The sequence below is a fragment of the Mobula birostris genome, chromosome 4, assembly GCF_030028105.1.
Source record: "Mobula birostris isolate sMobBir1 chromosome 4, sMobBir1.hap1, whole genome shotgun sequence".
Lineage (NCBI taxonomy): Eukaryota > Metazoa > Chordata > Chondrichthyes > Myliobatiformes > Myliobatidae > Mobula > Mobula birostris.
Window position 1 is genome coordinate 146,374,748 of NC_092373.1, and position 22,363 is coordinate 146,397,110.

General features: G+C 39.9%; 1 protein-coding gene across 2 annotated transcripts in view; it reads left to right on the top strand.

Annotated features, from left to right (window-relative positions):
- LOC140196042 (uncharacterized) overlaps positions 1-18,206 on the top strand; it is a 38,755-nt gene extending 20,549 nt beyond the window's left edge. Inside the window, exons 4-7 of one of the 2 annotated variants that reach the window (XM_072254751.1) lie at positions 3,056-3,070; positions 6,272-6,442; positions 11,333-11,533; positions 17,520-18,206. In XM_072254751.1, the coding sequence (XP_072110852.1) occupies positions 3,056-3,070; positions 6,272-6,442; positions 11,333-11,511 (365 nt within the window). In that variant the 3' untranslated portion in view covers positions 11,512-11,533; positions 17,520-18,206. The remainder of the gene's footprint in view (positions 1-3,055; positions 3,071-6,271; positions 6,443-11,332; positions 11,534-17,519) is intronic. The other variant, XM_072254752.1, reaches the window with a different exon arrangement.
- The last annotated feature ends 4,157 nt before the right edge of the window (positions 18,207-22,363 follow it).

A 22,363-nucleotide genomic window follows, 5' to 3' on the forward strand; every position in this document is an offset into this window, starting at 1 on the left:
TTTAGGGAATCCTGCACAAGGACTCCTAAGTCCCTCTGTGCCTCAACTTTTTTCTATTTTCTCTCCATTTAGAAAATAATCAACCCTTTCATTTCTTCTACTAAAGTGCATGACCATACACTTCCCAACACTATATTCCATTTGACATTTCTTCACCCATTATCCTAATCTGTCTAGGTCCTTCTGTAGTTTCCCTATTTCCTCAGAACTACCTACTCCTCCAGCTATCTTCGTATCATCTGCAATCTGCAACAAAGCCATCAATTCCATCATCCAAATCATTGACATATAATGTAGAAAGAATCAGTCCCAGCACAAACCTCCGTGGAACACCACTAGTCACCAGCAGCCAACCAGAAAAGGCTCCCTTTATTCCCACTCTTTTCCTCCTGCCAGTCAACCATTGCTTTATCCACCCTAGAATCTTCCCTATAATACCATGGGTGCGTAGCTTGGTAAGCAGCTTCATGTGTGGTGCCTTGTTGAAGGCCTTCTGAAAATCCAAGCATACAACATCAACTGATTTTCCTTTGTCTATATTTCTTGTTAATTCTTCAAAGAATTCCAACAGATTTGTCAGGCAGGATTTTCACTTGAGGAAACATGCTGACTATGGCCTATTTTATCATGTGCCTCCAAGTACCCCGAAACCACATCCTTAACAATTGACTCCAACAATTTCCCAACCACTGAGGTCAGATTAGCTTGTTTATAATTTCCTTTCTTCTGCCTCTCTCTCTTTCTGAAGAGTGGAGTGTCATTTGCAATTTTCCAGTCTTCTGGAACCATTCCAGAATCCAGAGATTCTTGAAAGATCATTACTAATGCCTCCCAATCTCTGGTCCAGGTGTATACCATCTGGTCCAGGTGACTTAACTACCTTCAGACCTTTCAGTTTCCCAAGAATCTTCTTGCTAGTAATGGTAACTTCACACACTTCATGACCCCTGACATCTGGAACTTCCATCACATTGCTAGTGTTTTCCACAGTGAAGAGTAATGCAAAATGCTTATTCACTTCGTTCGCCGTTTCTTTGTCCCCCATTACTACCTCTCCAGCATTGTTTTCCAGTGGTCCGATATCCACCCCCTTTTACACTTTATGTATCTGAAGAAACTTTTGGTTTCCTCTTTAATGTTATTGACTAGTTTACTTTTGTATTCCATCATTACCTTCTTAAACACTTTTTTAGTAGCCTTCTGTTGGTATTTGAAAACTTCCCACTATTTTTTGCTTCATGGGCTTTTCTGTTGGCTGTGACTTATCTCGGTTGTGTCATCTTGCCTTTAGAGTACTTCTTCCTCTTTGGGATGTATATATCTTGTGCCTTCCGAAGTGCTTCCTGAAATTCCAGCCATTGCTGCTCTCCCTCGTCCCTGTCAGTGTTCACTCCCAATCAATTCTGGCCAGGTCCTCTCTCATGCCTCTAATTCCCTTTACTCCACTGTAATACTGATACATCTGACTTTAGCTTCTCCTTCTCAAAATTCAGGATGAATTCAATCATATTGTGATCACTTGTCTCTAAGGGTTCTTTTACCTTTAGCTCTCTTGTCAATTAAAGTTTGTTGCACAACCCCCAATTCAGAATAGCTGACCCCCTTGTGGGCTCAATAACAAGATACTCTTAAAACAAACCATCTCATAGGCACTGTAAAAATTCCCCCTCTTGGAATCCAGCACCAACGTGATCTTCCCAATCTACCTGCATATTGAAATCCCCCATGACCATTGTAACACTGCCCTTTTGGCGTGCATTTTCTCTCTCCCATTGTAACTTGTAGACCACATCTTTACTAATGTTTGGGGTGTCTGTATATAACTCCCATCAGTGTCTTTTTAGCCTTCCAGTTCCTTAGCTCTATTCACAAAGTTTCAACACCTTCTGATCCTCTATCATCTTTTTCTAATGATGTGACTTCATTTTTTACCAACAAAGCAAAGCCACCTCCTCCACCTTCCTGCCTGACCTATCGAAACAATGTGTATCCTTTGACGTTAAGCTCCCGACTATAATCTTCTTTCAGCCATTAGTTTCACGGTGTGATTCTGTGCAGAATAAACTAGTCTCCTCAAACCAAAGTTCCTTAATTCAAACTATCCAGGAATTCAATTAGTTTTTACAGTAAAATCCCACTTCTTTGCACCATCACTTTTCTGTAATTCCATAATTTCATGCAAAATGGAGTTCTGAGTTATCGTGGACACCTGTAAGTCTGCATTTCTAGAATTTTGCTTTCTCTGCTGTTGGTTGTAATTTTCTGTGACTTCTTCCCTCCCTCCCAGTTCCTAATTTACAGCTTTTTCTGGGATGCTGGTTGTATCCTCTATTGTGAATACCTCTACAAAAAAAACTTTAATTCATCTATCCCAAATTATGGACTACATCACACTAATTAAAATCTGTTTTTGAAGGCTCCTTATTTCTCACTTTGTTTCTTTGGAGACTTGATTGTCATATTGTTTGTCCCAAAATTTTCACTATTTTGTTTCCTTTCTGTTACTTGAGATAATTGTAAATTTTAGCACAATGATGCTTCATCGTGGAATTTATTTGATTGTGACTGGACTGAATTTGCAGTCTTACTTTTATTTCTTCTGCTTATTTCCCAGTCTTCTCCCTTCCTCTCCTGAAGATGTTGACTCATGTGAAGATGCAGGTGCTCAGGCTGTTAAAATTCCAGCCAGTGGTTCTCCTGAGTGTGAGAGTTCAATGTCAGCACTGCAGGGAGCAGCAGGCCTGAGTCAAATCCTGCATGTGGCCAGGGTCCGCACCAAAGAGGTCTCAGGGCAGGAGCTATGCTAATGTTCTCTGTTCATTCGTTCAGAGATTCAAAGATCAATTGAGACACTCCTGTTGTCGCTCACATGAGCAAACTTTCACAGAGTTGGAATCCTCCTTGCGACATACAACTTCTGAATTCTGTAGTGACTGATGTTTTTACTTACAAGGTCAAGTGAGGGAACTTGACAGCACTTTCTCTCTTTAACAAAATGATCCTGTTACTATTTGTGTTTTAACAAATTCTTATTCTTTGTTTCTCCTATTTACAGGTACAGAGAAAACCGGTGAGTACCCAATAATCAGTTGACCTTAATATGTAATTTATAGTAAATTGCCTGAAGTAGCTATAGATAGCATTCTTAAATATTTGCAGAAATGCCGACTTAAAACCATGCATGACTGAAGATGCCAACACAGCTAGATGTTAAGCCATGATTAGTTTAAGGTTTGCTTATTAATGTGCAGTTAATGCATCTGGGTCTATTTAGCACAATCTCTGGTTTACGTAGTATGTTGGAAGTTTTAGTTTGGGATGTGCTGAAAACATAAATGCTGTAGGTAACGCTAACAAAATTAGCATACACACTGAGGTTTTTTAAAGAAGTAGTGTATCTGCAAGTGTATAATGTACTCTGTGCAGCAAACATTTTTGTGAATGCATATCAAAACTGTAAGACACATTTCACTTAACCACAGGTTAAATAAATCTGATATACATCAGTTGCATCAATTCCAACATTCTTGGGATAAACATTATTTATAAAATTTGTTTCTGTGATTTGGAATGTTAGTCCTCACAATCTTTCCTTGGCACCAAAAACCAGATATTCCCAGTGAATGTCAATGGAACAAGACTTCCTTTCTACCATCCAGAGAGAGTCCATGCAAAACCCTGTCCCCATCTTGCAGAAAGCTTGGGATTCCCATATAAATGGGTTCCTTAGCAACCTGCCCTTTATTTCCCACTTAACTCTCAGTGGCAGCCAAAAGATTATGGATATTTTTAGATAAAAATGCTTTTAAAGGCGTTATAAAAACGGCACACACTTGAGATTATGAATATACTGTAACACCAACATAAATGTGCACATACATACAAAATTGGATGTAAGCATGCTCGTTAAATTCTGAACTCTGGAGCCCCATTATTAATTGGGGAAGTGGAGTGTCCGACATTTTTACCCATGGTAATATAATAACAACCTTTCAGACATTGAGAAGTAATAATATTTTAAATCTGATGAAATAAAAATAGTAAGTTTTGAAAGCGTACTTAAAAATTGGATCAAACTGTACCTTAATACTTGAAAGAAAGAAGTAGCAGTAAAGATCTTCCATTTTTGCTGTGGATAGCACAGTAGTGCAGTGGTTAGTGTAATGCTATTACGGTGTCAGTGACCCGGATTCAATTCTGCCGCTGTCTGTAAGGAGATTGTTAGTTCTCCTCATGACAGTGCGGGTTTCCTCTCGACATTCCAGTTTCCTCAGTTTTCTTCCGCATTCCAAAGACGTACGAGTTAGTAGGTTAATTGGTCACACGTGAGTAATTGGACAGCACAGGCTCATTGGGTAGGAAGGTCCTGTCTCTATGTAAATTCTTTTTGAGTTGGAAAAGGTCATTTTTGCTACTTTTACTCTTCCCAGTTTCTAAGTATCTATGATAAGCTGTCAGTTCAGTGACAGGTGCATGTATAGGAAAGGTTTAGAGGGATTTGGGTCAAATACAAGCAAATTGGGCCAGTTTAGATGGGCAGCTTGGTTGACATGGACGATTTGGGCTTAAGGACCTGTTTCCATGCAGTATGACTCGACAACAGGAAGCGAATAGAAGGTTATCAACCATGCACAGGCGAGTGTGCAGTTTAAATTGGTGTCGTGGTAACAATGGGAATTGCAGGCCAAAGGGCTGGTTCCTGTCCTGTGCTGTTCTATGTTACACATTCCAAAGGTTAAGATCATGGGTTAATTTTGAGAATATAGCTTTCTTGTTTTTTTCTTTTTGTCTATGCAGGCAACGTGTGTTACAGGGGATGGTGTTGTGTTTCTAGAAAAAAACGTTCTTAATGGTACCATGATTTTCTGTAAATTGACACCAGATAATCTGAGACTGTATCAAGAAATGCAAGATGAAGAATACAAATTATGTGTTTATTTATTTACTTTTTTATTTGCACTTCCTCTTCAGCACTTATTAAATTTTGTTCTTTATTGTACACTTTCCAGAATAAAATGCCAAGAATACAACAGTCTAAATGTGGATGTATAGTTGGACACCAGGGGTAGATCTCTTGTATTTTTTCTCATTCCTACATAAATTCATTTGAACTGAATGACTGCTTACTTATTTGCCAACATTGCTTTAAGATTTTAATTTATGCAAGATATAGAACATCAAAATGAAAGTACCTCATTAAAGTGCATTTTATAAATAATGCATTTATTCACTTAGTTTATTTTAAAGCTGAGCATATTTTCCATATCTGTCTTTATGTTTATCCTCCTGCATTGTACTCTAATTCAGTAATCCCTGTCAAACCAACTGATAAACCATCATGCATTGTTACTACTTTCCTCACTGATGTTAAATTTGTATAAAAGGCACGGACATTAACATTTCCCCTAACTATAACATTCTTCATGTAACTTGCAAGAACACTTCATAAAGAGGGGAATTACTGTATGTCAGTGCTGTTGCCTGCCCTTTCCTTTTCATTTAGGCTAAAGACTGTCAATTGTAAATTTTAAGAACAGAATTGCTTGCCTTTTGCATGCTACACAGACTTATAAGTAATATCTATTTTCTGTGCTTTTGGTTTTGAATGGACATATCACTCCGCTGTCATCATGGGTTAGCTTAATGGGCTACATTCCTCAGAAGTTTTGTGAGTGATGCAGTGCTGTTTGCTTTGGAGATTTTTCTGTGGGATTCCTCAATGTATTCCACAACTGTTCCTCCAATTGCTTATTATAACCAAAATTACCTTTTCTCTCCAATTTCCTCCTTGCTTATCACTTCCCAGTGTTGAATCATGTTAGGATATGCCCCTGTTCCCACTTGCTTTTTTTCCTGGCTTAGCATATCAATATGGCCATTCTACTGTGAGACAGTACACAGATATTTTAATAGATAGCTAACTATTGAGGGCATCATTTTTAACTATAACTCTGGGCCAAGTGATGCGCACAGGTCAGTTTGAGTGCCAGCACAATTTACCAGGTATTAACTGGGATTGGAACAACAGCTTATTCATTTTGGTACTGAGTCCAGTTCCTGCTTTGTCTTGGATGTCAATTTAGGATCTAAGGTTTGAGTGGTTTAATGCCAAATTGTATATAAAGCTTTTCCCTTTACTTTAAAAATACTGTGTGCTTTGCAGCAAATTCTGCAAACAGCCCTGCATCAGTCTGTTTTGGATGAAGCTAACAGTTGAGAATAGCTCATATTGCATCTCTGTATAATTTCATGTGGCTGTTTAAACCTTCAGTAGATTCTGATGAAGTGCCATCTCCTGAAGTGGTAGAAGCTCGTGAAGAGGCCTCTGTGGCTGAGAGTGTTGAGCAACCTGAAATTCCTGCATCAGTTGAACCCAGCGAGGAAAAGTCAACAGCGGAAGAAGAAATGATTACAGTTCTGCCAGCATCTACTTCAGCTAAAGGTTACCTAGCCTCTCCAGCCAGAAAGCAAATACATAGTTGAAGTATATCACAGGCCTAACTATATTTTGGGAGATGGATAGTCCTTTTGTTTGCTTATGTAGGTTGGTTTTACCTAAAGCCATCTTTTTTCACAGATTTCAGACTCTTTACAAAAAATTATGATGTCTTTTATAAATGAGGATATATGTTTGGCCCGAGCTAAGATGATAGCGTATCCCTAAGCTAGAGTGACTGGTAGTCAATGGTCAGGATGCATTGGGGTGGCTTCAGATTCAATGCAAGTTACCTAAGATTCTGCTCCTGAGAACAGGTCGTAAGATAGTTTTTCCATAAGTTAGAAACATCCACTTTCTATAGACACCCATATCGCATCACCCTGCAAACATTTCCTGTAATTCTTTCATTTCATAGTGAGGCACAACCATGAAACTAATACTAATATACTGCACACAGCTGTTAATGATCACCACAAAATATTTTATTATTATTATTTTTCATTTTTTCTCAGCTCATGCTGGTAAAACCTGAGGTACGGGCATAGCCAAGCACGCTAATTGTTATTATAATGATCATTACGAGGATGATTATTATTATCTTGAAAAATTCATTAAAAATATATGGGAGAAGTTGCATAAGACAGATTTCTATGTTAGGTCTATAAAACAAAATCAGCATATTTTCATAATTAAAAAAAATTTATAATTTTTTTAATCTATTATGTGATGAACTCTGGTGTGTAAAAGTTTAATCTTTAGTCATTAGCACAGTGGGCAGTCAATTCCAGCACCATTTAAGGTAACAAAAGAAAAGTTTCCATCTTTTCATTTTGGATTGTCTGGATTTTGTTTTACAAATTCCCGATAGAACCATTTCAGACGGACAATGGGAAAACTATATTTTATTTCAACTTGTTTTCTCAGAAAATTTCCCTAGCTAGCATGCTTTCATAATAACTGTTTAAAAAGCACTAGGTCAAATATGTACACACTTTAAACAAGCCATTTCTGTGATTTTTCAGAGTTGGCATATGAAAAATATTCCTATTTAACATATGAACTATCTTGTATGCAGTATATGATAATGTGTTCTCCTTTATAGTATTTAAATACATTTAGAATTACTTTTAAAATTCTAATTTTGGTATTTAACGTAACAATTATAATATGGAACACTGTAAGTTTAGAGTTAGAATCAGGTTTAATTCTAAATCTGTGCAGAAAATATTGCAAAACCTCTTGCCTCATGGAAATGCTGTTTATGTAGGGTGATTCGAATGCTTACCAACATGTGCCAGTATATAGTTTCATGGCCCGCGAAAATAATAAATAAATAATAATAAAGGCATCCGTTAGTCTTGCGAGACCATGGATCTGTGCCTGGAAAGTCGTCACTCTCCAGGGCACAGGCCTGGGCAAGGTTGTACGGAAGACCAGCAGTTGCCCATGCTGCAAGTCTCCCCTCTCCATGACACCAATGTTGTCCAAGGGAAGGACATTAGGACCCATACAGCTTGGCACCAGTGTCGTCACAGAGCAATGTGTGATTAAGTGCTTTGCTCAAGGACACAACATGTTGCCTCAGCTGGGGATCGAACTCACAACCTTCAGGTCACTAGACCAATCCCTTAACCACTTGGCCACGTGCCCACCCTCGAAGAGGGTGGGTTTTAAATTGTTAACTGTAACTATATAAAAAAATAATTATATGCAAAATAATGGGGAGCCAGATATTGTCTTTAAAGTACAAGTGAAAAAATTGGCCAATTTGTTCAAAGTGTTAAAATAGTAAAAATAAGGTGTGAGATTAAAGATAGAAAGGTTAGTTATTTGTCACATGCACATCAGAACATAGAGTGAAATGTGTCAAATCAAATCAGCAATGATTGTGGTTTACAGCCCGCAATTAAGAGTTAATGAGGTTATTGTGTTCATCCATCTTTTACCTTTCACAAGCTCTAGTTGTGGCTCACCATTGAAAGGCATCGAATGCCAGGAGGAGTATTCAATGTGCATGATAGATGCGAGGTAAATCAGCTGCAGGAAATCTGTTTCTCTTTCCAGTCTAAATAGCCTTTTGAATTATCAATGCAACTTCATCCTAAAACAACACTAGATGTTAAAAATGAACCATTGGAAGAGTATATTCCTGTAGATTTTAATTGTTGGATATTTAAAAGTTATTAAATAATAACTTTTCAAAACAAAGACTTCCAACTTTCTACTTTTTTTATCTTGTCCCATAATCCAATCTTTTGCTCTTTCTTCCTCCCGGACATTACATTCATCCACTCCAGTTTATACTTTTTTCTCAGTCATTACACTGTTCTGAAGTTCAGATTGAATGGTTAAGAGATTCACAGATATTCTTTCTATGTTACGCGAGTCTCAGCTTGTGTCTTAGTACAGTATGTTTCCCTCAGTGTGCTATTTGTTTTCACCATTGCCACGTCATTGATAGAAACATTAAATGATCTAGATATCAGATTACACCTCAATTTAAACAATAAGACCTCAAATATGAAGCTTTAATTGTTCATTTCTGAGGCTTCACCTAAAATATTGTGCACTAGACATTTTTAGAAATTACACCAATGAATAGGGGAAGGTCTAAAGGAGATTCATCAGAATAGCACAAAGTTTGAATGATTTTAGTTAAGTTGTGGGGATGACAGAACTCAAGATGTTTGGATTGAACTCTGTTAAACATATTAGTTTATACCAGAGAAAAAAATAATATACTTACTAAAAATTCTGTGTGCTTTGATACTATATATTGAGAGAGATTGTTTAAAATGGGAGAGGACTCTATAAACAGATTTAAGGCAGTTGGCCAATGAACAAGCGAGCAGAGTTTTCTTTAGACATTCAGCTGTTCTGATTTGAAATATATCATCTGAAAGGCTGGTAGAAACACAAAAGATTAAAAGCTACCACACTGTAGGGGTGAAAGGAGCCGAATTGGACTAGGTAGGGTAGCTCTTCTGTAGCAGAGGTACAGCGGGCTGAACAACCTTCTTCTGTGCTGCAAGATTCTGTGAAATTACTGAAGGTGATGACTTTAATCAGAATGTAGCAGATGTCTAAAGAAGTCTTCAGCACTAGGCTGGATAAATAGTCCATGGTCATCAGTATTGATCATTGCCAGCAATCTCTTATGGGTGTCAAATGAAGACTTCCTAGGCTTGGTCCAAAATATTTGATCAAAAGACCTGTCAGTGCCACAAATAAACAAAGGCAATTTCAGTAACACAATAGATTCTGCAGATGATGGAAATCCAGACGAACACACACAAAATGCTGTAGGAACTCAGCAGGTCAGGCAGCATCTATGCAAGGGAATAAACAGTCGATATTTTGGGCTGAGAGCAGCAGAGGGAAGTGAATGGCAGCTGACGAGAAGGGAAGGAGTAGGAGAGGAGCCAGAATGGGGAACTGAAAAAGAAGGGGGGAAAATTAGCGTATGTTATGGAAATCGATGTTCATGCTGTGAGGTTAGAGCCTACCCAGCACAAAGCTAGAGAAGTGACCTGAAAGTGATCACTACAAGTTACTCCTGCCACAGCTGTGGGACAATTGAGCTTTTGTTGTGCTGTTATGGGCTTGATTCTTTCAAGAACACAAAATTGTTTTATAGCCTTTGGCCATCCCAGAGTGCTGACTCACATCACACTCTAATCTCACTCCAGGTGTGATCCCTGAAATTCCAGTGGCTCAGACCCCATGATCAACCTGCCTCTGACCCCTTGCTGCCCCAGTATCTCTGACCCTTTCATATCCCAGTAGTTCCAATCTTTCAAAATCCCTGATTGGTTGCCCCTCCAATTCCATGAAACGCTGATAACTAAATGGATTCTCTGATGATCCCATTTCCTCAAAGCCTTAACCTCCTCATTTTCTGGGCTCCAAGTGACTGTCCCCTGTTTCCTTTGACTCCTTGCAAAGTGAATATTCTTCTTCTGTGGATTGGAAGTGAACAACCTTGTTGATTAAGATCATGTAGTGTTGACACATGCATACCTTCAATTCTCAGTAATCCTCAATGGATAATGAATAAGATTGAAACTATGGCTGATGTTTATCTCTTCTTTCAGTAGTGTTAAAATTAATCTTTTACTCCAACTGCTGCTTTATTCCTCTAATCTCCACTCTGACCTTTCACTGCTTCTCACTGACCTATTACTCTCCCTGGGTCCCCTCCTCCTTCCCTTTCACCTATTGTCCACTCTCCTCTCCTAACAGATTCTTTCTTCTCCACCCCTTGACCTTTCCCACCCACCTGGCTTCATCTATCACCTTCCAGCTAGACTCTTTTCCCCTCCCACCACCTTTTTATTCAGGCATTTTCGCCCTTCTTTCCTAGTTCTTAAGAAAGGTTTCAGTCCGAAACATCGACTCTTTTTTCCAAGATGCTGCCTCACCTGCTGAGTTTCTCCAGCATTTTGTTTGTGCTGCTTTGGATTTCCAGCACTGCAGATTTTCTCGTGTTTGCTGCTCTAATTGAAGTTAGGTAACAGCCAGTCTGGGATCACTGGTCCAGTACCAGACTATTCTAGAATAGTATTGGCATAATTTTGGAGCAATAGTGTAAAGTTGATAACAGTGAACCTGTTTCTTTGACTGAAAAACAGAACTAAAAAACCAATGGAAATAAAAAAGGGCATTAGCTCTCAATAATTCTTCATCTTTGTGTAGAATCAAAATCACCAATATATTAATTGTAGATTTGTGAAATACAAAGTCTATAATTAATGTAAAATTAATACCTGCACCCTCGTGCTGCAGTCAAATTTGCCAGTGGCCCTGCTTTCAGAGTGGTGATTCTGCTGCAGCAATATTAATACAGTATCTGGATATGTTTTGATGGCTATCTTGAACTATCTTTAAAAACAGATGATTCCCAAACTCCTGAAGTACCTGAAGCTGGCGGAGAGGCCACGGAGATAATAGCAGTGGAGGTGGCGAGCCCGGTGGTTGACGATGTTGAGCAGACGGAAAATCCTCCAGCAGTTGTAGAACCCGCAGTGCCATCGGAGGAAGAGGAAGTGACATCGGCGGCACAGGAGCAATAGCCATGACCGAAACAAATTACAGGTTACTTAATGCATCCTGAAAATAATTACATATTTCAGTCGACATATATAGTGATCCAGTATGATATTTATCAACTTCTCAACTAACCTTGCCCTCACATCTGAGGTCACCCCCGTTTTCTCCTCCATTTGTCTTCCCCTTGATCTTCCACAATCTGTCATTTCCCATTTTCTCAATAACAGCTACAACCATTTCTGACCACTTCCTTATATCCCTCTGTACCCCAATCAACCCCACTTCACTTTTTCAGAGATACCCCAGACTACCATTTGGTCCTTTGATCACCACAGTACCTCTGCCACTATTAGTCTTTTCAAGTGCCCCTCACCCTTTAGGTCTTGAGTTATCTACGGAGGATTAAATGATTATGTCCATGAATGCTGCATTTTGACTCTTCCCTCAGTGTCTGTCATCTGCCTAGGATATGGCCAACATTCTAGTATACAAGTTTCTCTAAGATTTTCTTCTCCTCAAATTCAATTACCCCCTCTTTTACAATGATTTTAGCAGCAATTTCTTTCTTAATAAGGGCAGATGAAGGTAAGTTCCCGCTGCTGTCTGTAAAGAGTTAGTACATTTTCCCTGTGACCGTGTGGTTTTCTCTGGGTGCTCCGGTTTCCTCCCACATCCCAAAGATGTATGGGTTTCTAGGTTAAATAGTCACATGGTGTAATTGGGTGCTGTGGGCCTGTTACCATGCCTCTAAATCAAAAAAAAGGTGAAATATGTTCAATTTCCTCCCTTTGCATGGTTTCCCAATTTTGCCGCTAACTACCCCTTCATCTCCCTACTACCTGATTATTATTTATATCTCAGGGGGTTAAGTAGTGAGGACAGATTATGTAAATAAGCTTTAGAAGCATTAGGTGTGATCTGGTTGAGGTACTTAAAATGATATCAATCGCATTGACTGAGGTGCTGTGGTGCTCGAGGCTGATACATCTGACAGTAGCCCAGCTGAACAGGGAATGCGGCAGAAAGAACGGAAAGAGGGGTTGCAGGAAGAGTTGTGGATAATGGAGGAATCGTGTGGAGAGTTAAAAAAAATCCAGGGGATATTTGAAGATAGAAGAAAGTCGTGGGGAGAGAAAGGTTGTGTGGAATGTTGGTTGAAGGTAGAGTAAAGGCAGTATACCTCCTCGACCTAATAAAGTGCCACTGAGTTTATGTTCGTGGTCTTCTGCTGCTGTACCCCATCCACTTCAAGGTTTGATGTATTGTACATTCAGAGATGCTCTTCTGCACACAAATGTGCGGTTATTTGAGTTGCTGTCACCTTTCTGTCAGCTTGAATCAGTTTGGCCATTCTCCTCTGACCTCTCTCATGAACAAGGTGTTTTCGCCCACAGAACTCCCACTCACAGGATATTTCTTATTTTTCACACCGTTCTCTGTAAACTCAAGAGACTGTTGTGTGTGAAAATCCCAGGAGATCAGCAGTTTCTCAAACAATCCATCTGGCACCGACAATCTGACAGACAAAGTCACTTAGATCATATTTCTTCCCCATTCTGATGTTTGGTCTGAATAACAAGTGAACCCCTTGGCCAGGACCGCACCCTCTTATGCATTGAGTTGCCGCCACATGCATTAACAAGCAGCTGTACAGGTAAAGTTGCTGTGGGTGTACTTGTCTATTGTATCTTAACTTCAAATAGATTCTAAAATGTGCCTCCTCCTTGGAGTGGACAAGTACATATAATCATATTTGTCACAAATCTCCATGTAATATTTATAACCATATAACCATATAACAATTACAGCACGGAAATAGGCCATCTCGGCCCTTCCTTCTAGTCCATACCGAATTCTTACTCTCACCTAGTCCCACTGACCTGCATTCAGCCCATAACCCTCCATTCCTTTCCTGTCCATGTAGCTGTCTAATTTAACTTTAAACGACAACATCAAATCTGCCTCAACCACTTCTGCTGGAAGCTCATTCCACACAGCTACCACTGTCTGAGTAAAGAAGTTCCCCCTCATGTTACCCCTAAACTTTTGTCCTTTAACTCTCAACTCATGTCCTCTTGTTTGAATCTCCCCCACTCTCAATGGAAAACGCCTATCCACGTCAACTCTATCTATTCCCCTCATAATTTTAAGTACCTCTATCAAGTCCCCCCTCAACCTTCTACGCTCCAAAGAATAAAGACCCAACTTGTTCAACCGTTCTCTGTAACTTAGGTGATGAAACCCAGGTAACATTCTAGTAAATCTTCTCTGTACTCTCTCTATTTTGTTGACATCTTTCCTATAATTCGGTGACCAAAACTGTACACAATACTCCAAATTTGACCTCACCAATGCCTTGTACAATTTCAACATTACTTCCCAACTCCTATACTCAATGCTCTGATTTATAAAGGCCAGCATACCAAAAGCTTTCTTCACCACCCTATCCACATGAGATTCCACATTCAGGGAACTATGCACCATTATTCCTAGATCCCTCTGTTCTACTGCATTCTTCAATGCCCTACCATTTACCATGTATGTCCTATTTTGATTAGTTCTACCAAAATGTAGCACCTCACATTTATCAGCATTAAACTCCATCTGCCATCTTTCAGCCCACTCTTCTAACTGGCCTAAATCTCTCGGCAAGCTTTGAAAACCTACCTCATTATCCACAACTCCACTTATCTTAGCATCGTCTGCATACTTACTCATCCAATTTACCACCCCATCATCCAGATCATTAATGTATATGACAAACAACATTGCACCCAGTGCAGATCCTTGAGGCACACCACTAGTCACCAGCCTCCAACCTGACAAACAGTTACCCACCACTACTGTCTGGTGTCTCCCATCCAGCCACTGCTGAATCCATTTTACTACTTCAATATTAATACCTAACGATTGAACCTTCCTAACTAACCTTCAGTGTGGAACCTTGTCAAAGGCCTTTCTGAAGTCCATATAGACAACATCCACTGCTTTACCCTTGTCAACTTTCCTAGTAACCTCATCAAAAAATTCAATAAGATTTTTCAAACATGACCTTCCATGCACAAATCCATGTTGACTGTTCCTAATCAGAACATGTCTATCCAGATAATTATATATACCATCTCTGAGAATACTTTCCATCAATTTACCCACCACTGATGTCAAACTCACAGGTTGGAAAGAAAAGTAAATAAATTAGGAGCAGCAGTAAAGAGATCTTACTCCATCATTGGCCAGCAGGCCGTCCAGCCTTTGTACACCACGGTTCCTGTACCCTACCATCCTTTCCCTGTCTCATTGGAACGTACCTATGCAGAACACCACGCAAATATCCCCCAAACATTTGCCACATTTCTTCCATACATTTCCCTGAGAACATCTGTTTCCAATTTATACTTCCAAGTTCCTGCCTGATAGCTTCATATTTCCCCTTACTCTAATTAAATGCTTTCCTAACTTGTCTGTTCCTATCCCTCTCCAATGCTATGGTAAAGGAGATAGAATTGTGATTACTATCTCCAAAATGCTCTCCCACTGAGAGATCTGACACCTGACCAGGTTCATTTCCCAATACCAGATCAAGTACAGTCTCTTCTCTTGTAGGCTTATCTACATATTGTGTCAGGAAACCTTCCTGAACACACCTAACAAACTCCATCCCATCTAAATCACTTGCTCTAGGGAGATGCCAATCAATATTTGGGTAATTAAAATCTCCCACCATGACAACCCTGTTATTATTACACCTTTCCAGAATCTGTCTCCCTATCTGCTCCTCGATGTCCCTGTTACTATTGGGTGGTCTATAAAAACACCCAGTAGAGTTATTGACCCCTTCCTGTTTCTAGTTTCCACTCACAGAGACTCAGTAGACAATCCCTCAGTGACTTCCATCTTTTCTGCAGCAGTGACACTCTCTCTGATCAGCAGTGCCACGCCCCCACCTCCTTTGCCTCCCTTCCTGTCCTTTCTGAAACATCTAAAGCCTGGCACTCTAAGTAACCATTCCTGTCCCTGATCCATCCAAGTCTCTGTAATGGCCACAATATCATAGCTCCAAGTACTGATCCAGGCTCTAAGCTCATCCGCTTTGTCGATGATGCTCCTTGCATTAAAATAGACGCATCTCAAACCATCGGTCTGAGCGTATCCCTTCCCTATCACCCGCCTATCCTTCCTCTTGCACTGTCTCCAAGCTTTCTCTATTTGTGAGCCAGCTGCCCCTTCCCCCGTCTCTTCAGTTCGGTTCCCACCTCCCAGCAATTCTAGTTTAAACTTCCCCAGTAGCCTTAGCAAAACTCCCTGCCAGGACATTGGTCCCCCTCGGATTCAAGTGCAATCCGTCCTTTTTGTACAGGCCATGCCTGCCCCAAAGGAGGTCCCAATGATCCAGAAATCTGAATCCCTGCTCTCTGCTCCAATCCCTCAGCCACACATTTATGCTCCACTTCACTCTATTCCTATACTCACTGTCACATGGCACAGGCAGTAATCCCGAGGTTACTACCTTTGAGGTCCTGCTTCTCAACTTCCTTCCAAACTCCCTGTAGTCTGTTTTCAGGACCTCCTCCCTTTTCCTACCTACGTCATTGGTACCAAAATGTACCACGACCTCTGGCTGGTCTCCTTCCCACTTAAGGATATCGTGGATGTGATCTGAAACATCCTGAACCCTGGCACCTGGGAGGCAAACTACCATCCACGTTTCTTTCCTGCGTCCACAGAATCGCCTGTCTGACCCCCTAACTACAGAGTCCCCTATCACTGCTGCCTTCTTCCTTTCCCTACCCTTCTGAGCCACAGGGCCAGACTCTGTGCCAGAGGGGCGGCCACTGTTGCTTCCCCCAGGTAGGCCATTCCCCCCCCCCAACAGTACTCAAGCAGGAGTACTCATTGTTAAGGGGGACTGCCACAGGGGTTCTCGCTAGTATCTGACTCTTGCCCTTCCCTCTCCTGACTGTTACCCACTTACCTGTCTCCTGCGGCCCCAGTGTGACTACCTGCCTATAGCTCCTCTCTATCACCTTCTCACTCTCCCTGACCAGAGGAAGTTCATCGAGCTGCATCTCTTGTTCCCTAACCTGGTCCCTAAGGAGCTGCGGCTTGACGCATTTGGCACAGACGTGGCCATCTGGGAGGCTGGGAGTCTCCCGGACATCCCACATGTGACACCCAGTACAGAACACCGGCCTCGCAGACATCCTCCCTGTTTCTTTTCCTCACGGGTAATTTACTTCGCCTCGACCTGATATCGCCGAAGCCCAAATGAGCCAAAGCACTACCACTCTGCCTCAGATCACTCTATCGATGACCACCCTGCTAGGCAGTGTCTCCATTTTGTGCCTGAACCTTCCCTGCTATCTATCTCACCATTGGGATCCTTTGACTCAGGTCTCTTCCTGCACCTTCACTGCCCTTGTGTTGTGTCATCACCTTCCACCAGCTCCACTGTTGAGGTCCTGGTTGGAACCTCCCCCTGACCTCACTGCCATGGGTGACTCTACCATGAGCTGAACTCCAGATGGCATTGCTGTGGGGATCTCAGGCACTCACAAGGCTCTCCACCTCGAGAAGATCCTGAGAAATATATCAAGAATAATAATAGCCTTTGGGTCTAGAAGAAATTGTTTTCTTCTGAAATCCATATTAATAAGGTAGAATTGCACCGATAATCAGCAAAGGACAACAGGACAATGGTTGAATGGATTCCAAAAACAAGGAGTCCGTCTGATGGCAAAATGGAGATTGATTTACACAAGTCCATTTTAATCACTAATTCATCGCCAATCAGATTAAAATTACAAAATTAGTTTCACTGTAATTTGTTAGAAAGATAGCCATGCAAAGTCTACCAGGTTGAAATACCTGATACCAGATAGGATTGTACTAAAATGACACGTGATGTTTGTTGAGGCCCTTATTCCAGGGAAGCTGAAAGAACACTGGAAATAAGACTGTAAATTTCAGCAGAAAAGTGAGAATGTGTACAAGATCAATAATGGTAAAGGTTTATTTGCTCCATCTCTTACAGACGAGCTGAATTTTCATATCGGGTAACTTGATTGTTTGGACCCTGCAAGGAGTTACAACACGCGACAATGATGATGTGCAGAAACCTGCAATTTCTACATTTGAGGAATAGTTCTAAAAGTGGTTTATTTCTCACTTTACAATGTGCAATCTAGTGCATATTTATTGTTTTAGCATTAAGCCATAACATTAGCACTGTGCAACTATTAGTTCTACTATTGTACTTACATAGTCTTTTGGATTTCTAAATATATATTAATATAATTGACAAATACTTAATTTCAAAGTTAAGTAAGTGTTTCTGTAACAATACTGAGGTAGATGGAAGACAGCAATAAAGGAAGGAAGGGTACATTGCGGTGAAGAAACACTCAGAGTGGGAGGGCAGGTGTCGGAGATGCTTGAACTGGGGCACCACAGCAGTGTAGTGGTTAGCCCACACTGTTACAGCTCTGGCGCCGTCTGTATGTTCTCCCCGTGAACCTTGTGGGTTTTCTCCAGGTGCTCGGTTTCCTCACAAAATCCAAAGACATGTCGCTTAGTAGGGTAATTGGTCATTGTAAATTGCCCTGTGATTAGGCTTGGGTTAAATAGGTGGGTTGCTGGGCAGTGTGTCTCGTTGGGCTGGAAGGGTCTGTTCTGCTCTGTATCTCTAAATAAAATAAAATATGTTGATTCATTCCTTCAATTGAGGCTAATGTTTTGCTTAAGATGACATCTCATTGATACTTAGAAAAGGATGGAAAAAACAGTACAAATCAAGTTTTTCTACTTTATGCCAAATTCTTATATCCTCAAGATCAAACTCAGTCGTGGAGACAGAGATGCTGGAAAAAAAGCAAACTGCTGAAGGAACCCAATGGGTCAAGCACATGCCCCTCTTCTCCTGGTTCCATCTACTTCTCCCATCAGGCCCCCCTCCCATCTGGTACCACCTGACCTCTTCTTCATTTATGGTTCCGATTATCACCTCTTTACTTATCAGAAACCAGCATACAGTAAGTATCCTAGATGTGCCCGCTTATTACCCTCCAGCCTCGTCTCCACCTTCACCCATCCTTCCCTATGTCACTCCATCTGTCTTTCTTCCCTTGTCTTTTTCGACCTATCACTCACTTGCCTCTGTCTCCAAATCCACCCCTGTTTGCCCCACCCACCAAGATGTGCTATCTTCCTTCTGCACATACAGTCCTGATTCAGAGTATCCATGCAAAATATCAATATTTCCTTTCCCCCCACAGATCCTGCTCAATCCATTGAGATCATCCAGTACTTTGCGTCAAACTCAGTAGTAGTTTATTATTTAACTAATACTTCCACTGGAAATACAAATGAAAATTTGTTTATAGAGGAATAATATATGAAATAATTATAATCTCTAAAGCTGCTTTGGTTCAACTTGGGATTTCTGTTCAGGAATTATCTGCCTGGAAAAGACATCTGAATTTAGCAGTAGTTTTAGAAGCAAATGTGGAATCAAAACTAGGTTATTCAGCCTTTACAGCTTCCTCTTTGATTCAAAGAGAACATCGGCTAATCCATAACTTCATTTTCCTAATCTTTGTCCACATCCCTTCATACCATTGATAAACAAATTTGAAGTGATGAACCTTTTGGTTGTAGAGTTGTTTTCCAACTTCACTCACAAAAGGGCTGACTAGTTTTTCTTCTATTCAAGAGTAGGAAATGCTGTTACACACCTGGTTAAAAAAAGATTGTTGTCAAATTGGCTTAATGATAAAAAAACTTTGCAATATAAAAATGATTCCAGATTTCTAACAAGCAAAATTAATTCCTACTTTTCTGTCCTGTCAGATTCCCTCAATAACTTTAATATTCAGTCAACTGGCTTTTTAAGTTTATAGCCCAACCTACTCTCTCCCTCTTCCCCACAATGGAAATAATCTGATTCTGGGGAATTAAAGATTTCTGAGTGACATTAATTTCTTCATTAGTGTTATGTTAACTTGGGTGATTTAAATCCTTGATACAGTACCAATTTCCAAGGGGCATCTTGCCTGCATTTCTCTTCCTTTATAGTAAACATTGATAGCATTAAACATGTCTTTCACTTCCTTATTTTTCACTTACAATACTAATTTTCTCACTTTTAGAGAGCTACACAGCTCCTAAGCACACCTTTTCTCTATAACAGCTGCATTGATTTTAATATTAATTTGGGTATTTCCAGTTTCTTTTTTTCTCTCTCTCTTTCTATGTAACTCTTATATTTGCTCTGTCACTTCTTGTTGTTTTTGGAATCTCTCCCATTTTCAGTGTATATTTTTAGTATATTTTGTATATCTTACATTTCAGTTTTATGCTTTCCCTTACTTTGGTCATCTGAAGCTGCTTTATTTGGTGGTTGGAAGCTTGTTCCTTTGTCCCTTCGGATCATAAAAAATTCAGTATCATATCTAGTTATTTTCTAGACACCTACTTCTGATCTTTTTTTCCAGTATCTGATTTGTTGGTTGTATAGTGCTGAAACCAGCCTAACCTCTATATGTCCAGATGAAGGATCTCAGCCCGAAATGTTGACTGTCCATTTCCTTACATTGATACTGCATGACCCATTGAGTTCCTGTAGCATTTATTGTGTTGCTACAGATTCCAGCATCTGCATCTTCCTGTGTCCCTTAACATTAATCTTGCACCTTCCAGCTTCTTGCATCATTCCCACTTCCCCTTCCCACCTGCCTATCTTACTCCTCCCATTTGGAATTCACCTTTCACCTCACCAGCTGTCACATCCACCTTTTATAATAGCTGTCAACCCTCTTTCTTTCCAGTCCTGAGGAAGGATCTCAACCTAAAACATCAACTGTCCATTTACCTCGATAGATACAAATAAGAGAAAATCTTTTTCAATATTTTTATTAATTTTCTACATGGGAGAATACAGAGTTCAAGAAAAATTTCAAATACATTATACTAAATCGCACATACAAACTCCTGACTCTATATTCATACAAATTAATTAATTCATAATATTGAAATATAGTAAATTTACTATATGGAAAAAAAATTAACCCACTACCAAGACCGAAGCTGATTAGTAAAGAGGAAAAAGAAAAAAAAAAGTATATTATTGGCCATCATCTGTGCTTTAATGGCAAATCAAAGGTTTTGAAAATAGTTCAAAAAAGGTCCCCACAGTGTTTGAAAGTCTTGATTAGATTCAGAAATTGAATACTGAATCTTCTCTGAATTTAAACGTGACATCACATCACGTAACCATTGAGCGTGAATAGGAGGGGCTGCATCTTTCCATTTAAGCAAGAGCGTCCTTCTGGCCATAAGAGAAATAAAACCCAAAATGTGCAAGTCAGGTGGCTCCAAAATAATATCCTTTCCTCCAACAATACCAAATAAAGCGGTCAAAGGATTAGGCTTAAAATTTACTTTAAAAAGTCCGAGAAGGTTTGAAATACTTCTTTCCAATATTTTCCAAGACTCGGGCATGTCCAAAACATATGAATGAGTGAAGCTTCTCCATTATTACATTTATCACAATAAGGAGATATATCTAAATAAAAGTGAGACAACTTATCCTTGGTCATGCTGGCCCTATGGACCACTTTAAATTGTAGGAGAGAGTGGTGAGCATGTAACAATGAAGTGTTAACCAATTTAAAAATTTCATTCCAAGTTTCCTCAGAAATTGAAGTCGGTAAGTCTTGTTCCCAAAGATTTTTAATTTTATCTAAAGGAACACTTCTCATTCCCAGCAACATATTATAAATATTAGATATAGATCCATTATAAAAAGGTTTCAAATTAAAAATTACATCTAGTAGATTCTTATCAGGACTTTTAGGAAATGTACTTATTTGAGACGGTAAAAAATCTCATGATATGATTATGAAGACACACAGTCCTCTTTTATTGTCATTTAGTAATGCATGCATTAAGAAATGATACAATATTTCCTCCATTGTGATATCACAAAACACAGGACAGACCAAGACTGAAAAAACTGACAAAACCACATAATTATAACATATAGTTACAACAGTGCAACAATACCGTAACTTGATGAAGAAGTCCATGAGCACAGTAAAAAAGTTCAAAGTCTCTCAAATGTCCCACATCTCACGCAGACGGGAGAAGGAAGAAAAACTCTCCCTGCCATGCCCGACCACAATCCGTCTCTGAGTCATCTGAAAACTTCGAGCCTCCGAATCAGCTCTCTGACACTGATTACTGAGCGCCATCTCTATCTGAACGATTCGACCTCAATCCCGGTCACCACCAGCAGGCAAAGCTAGGGATTTTGAGGCCTTCCCTCTGGAAGATTCCCTGACCACGCAGTAACGACAGCAGGGAACGAGCATTTCAGAAATTTCTCCAGATGTTCCTCTGTGCTCTCATGTCCGTCTCCATCAAATCAGAATTGTCCATGGCCCCTACTTAATGGATACGATATCATTTTTTACTGGAAGGCGGCGCACGCATGGTGCGCTGCTCTCTCTCCTCCCGCCCGTACAGGCGAGAAAAATAGGTATTGAAAAAAGTGAGTTTTGGGTAAACTATATTTAGCTGACAGTTGCTCAAACAAAAGGAGACTTCCCTCCACAAACAAGTCCTGGAAGCATTTAATACCCAATCTATCCCATTCTTTAAAAGCCACGTCTATCATAGAAGATTTAAAAATAATTAGAAAAAACGGGACTTGAGGAGAAAATCTCAATAAGCCAAAGTATTTTCGGAACTGTACTCAAATTCTCATAGTGTGTTTAACTATCAAATTGTCAGTTAACTTATTCAGGGATAAAGGAAGTGAGGACCCAAGAAGAGAAATAATAGAAAATTTATTAACAGAGTTAGCTTCTAAAGAAACCC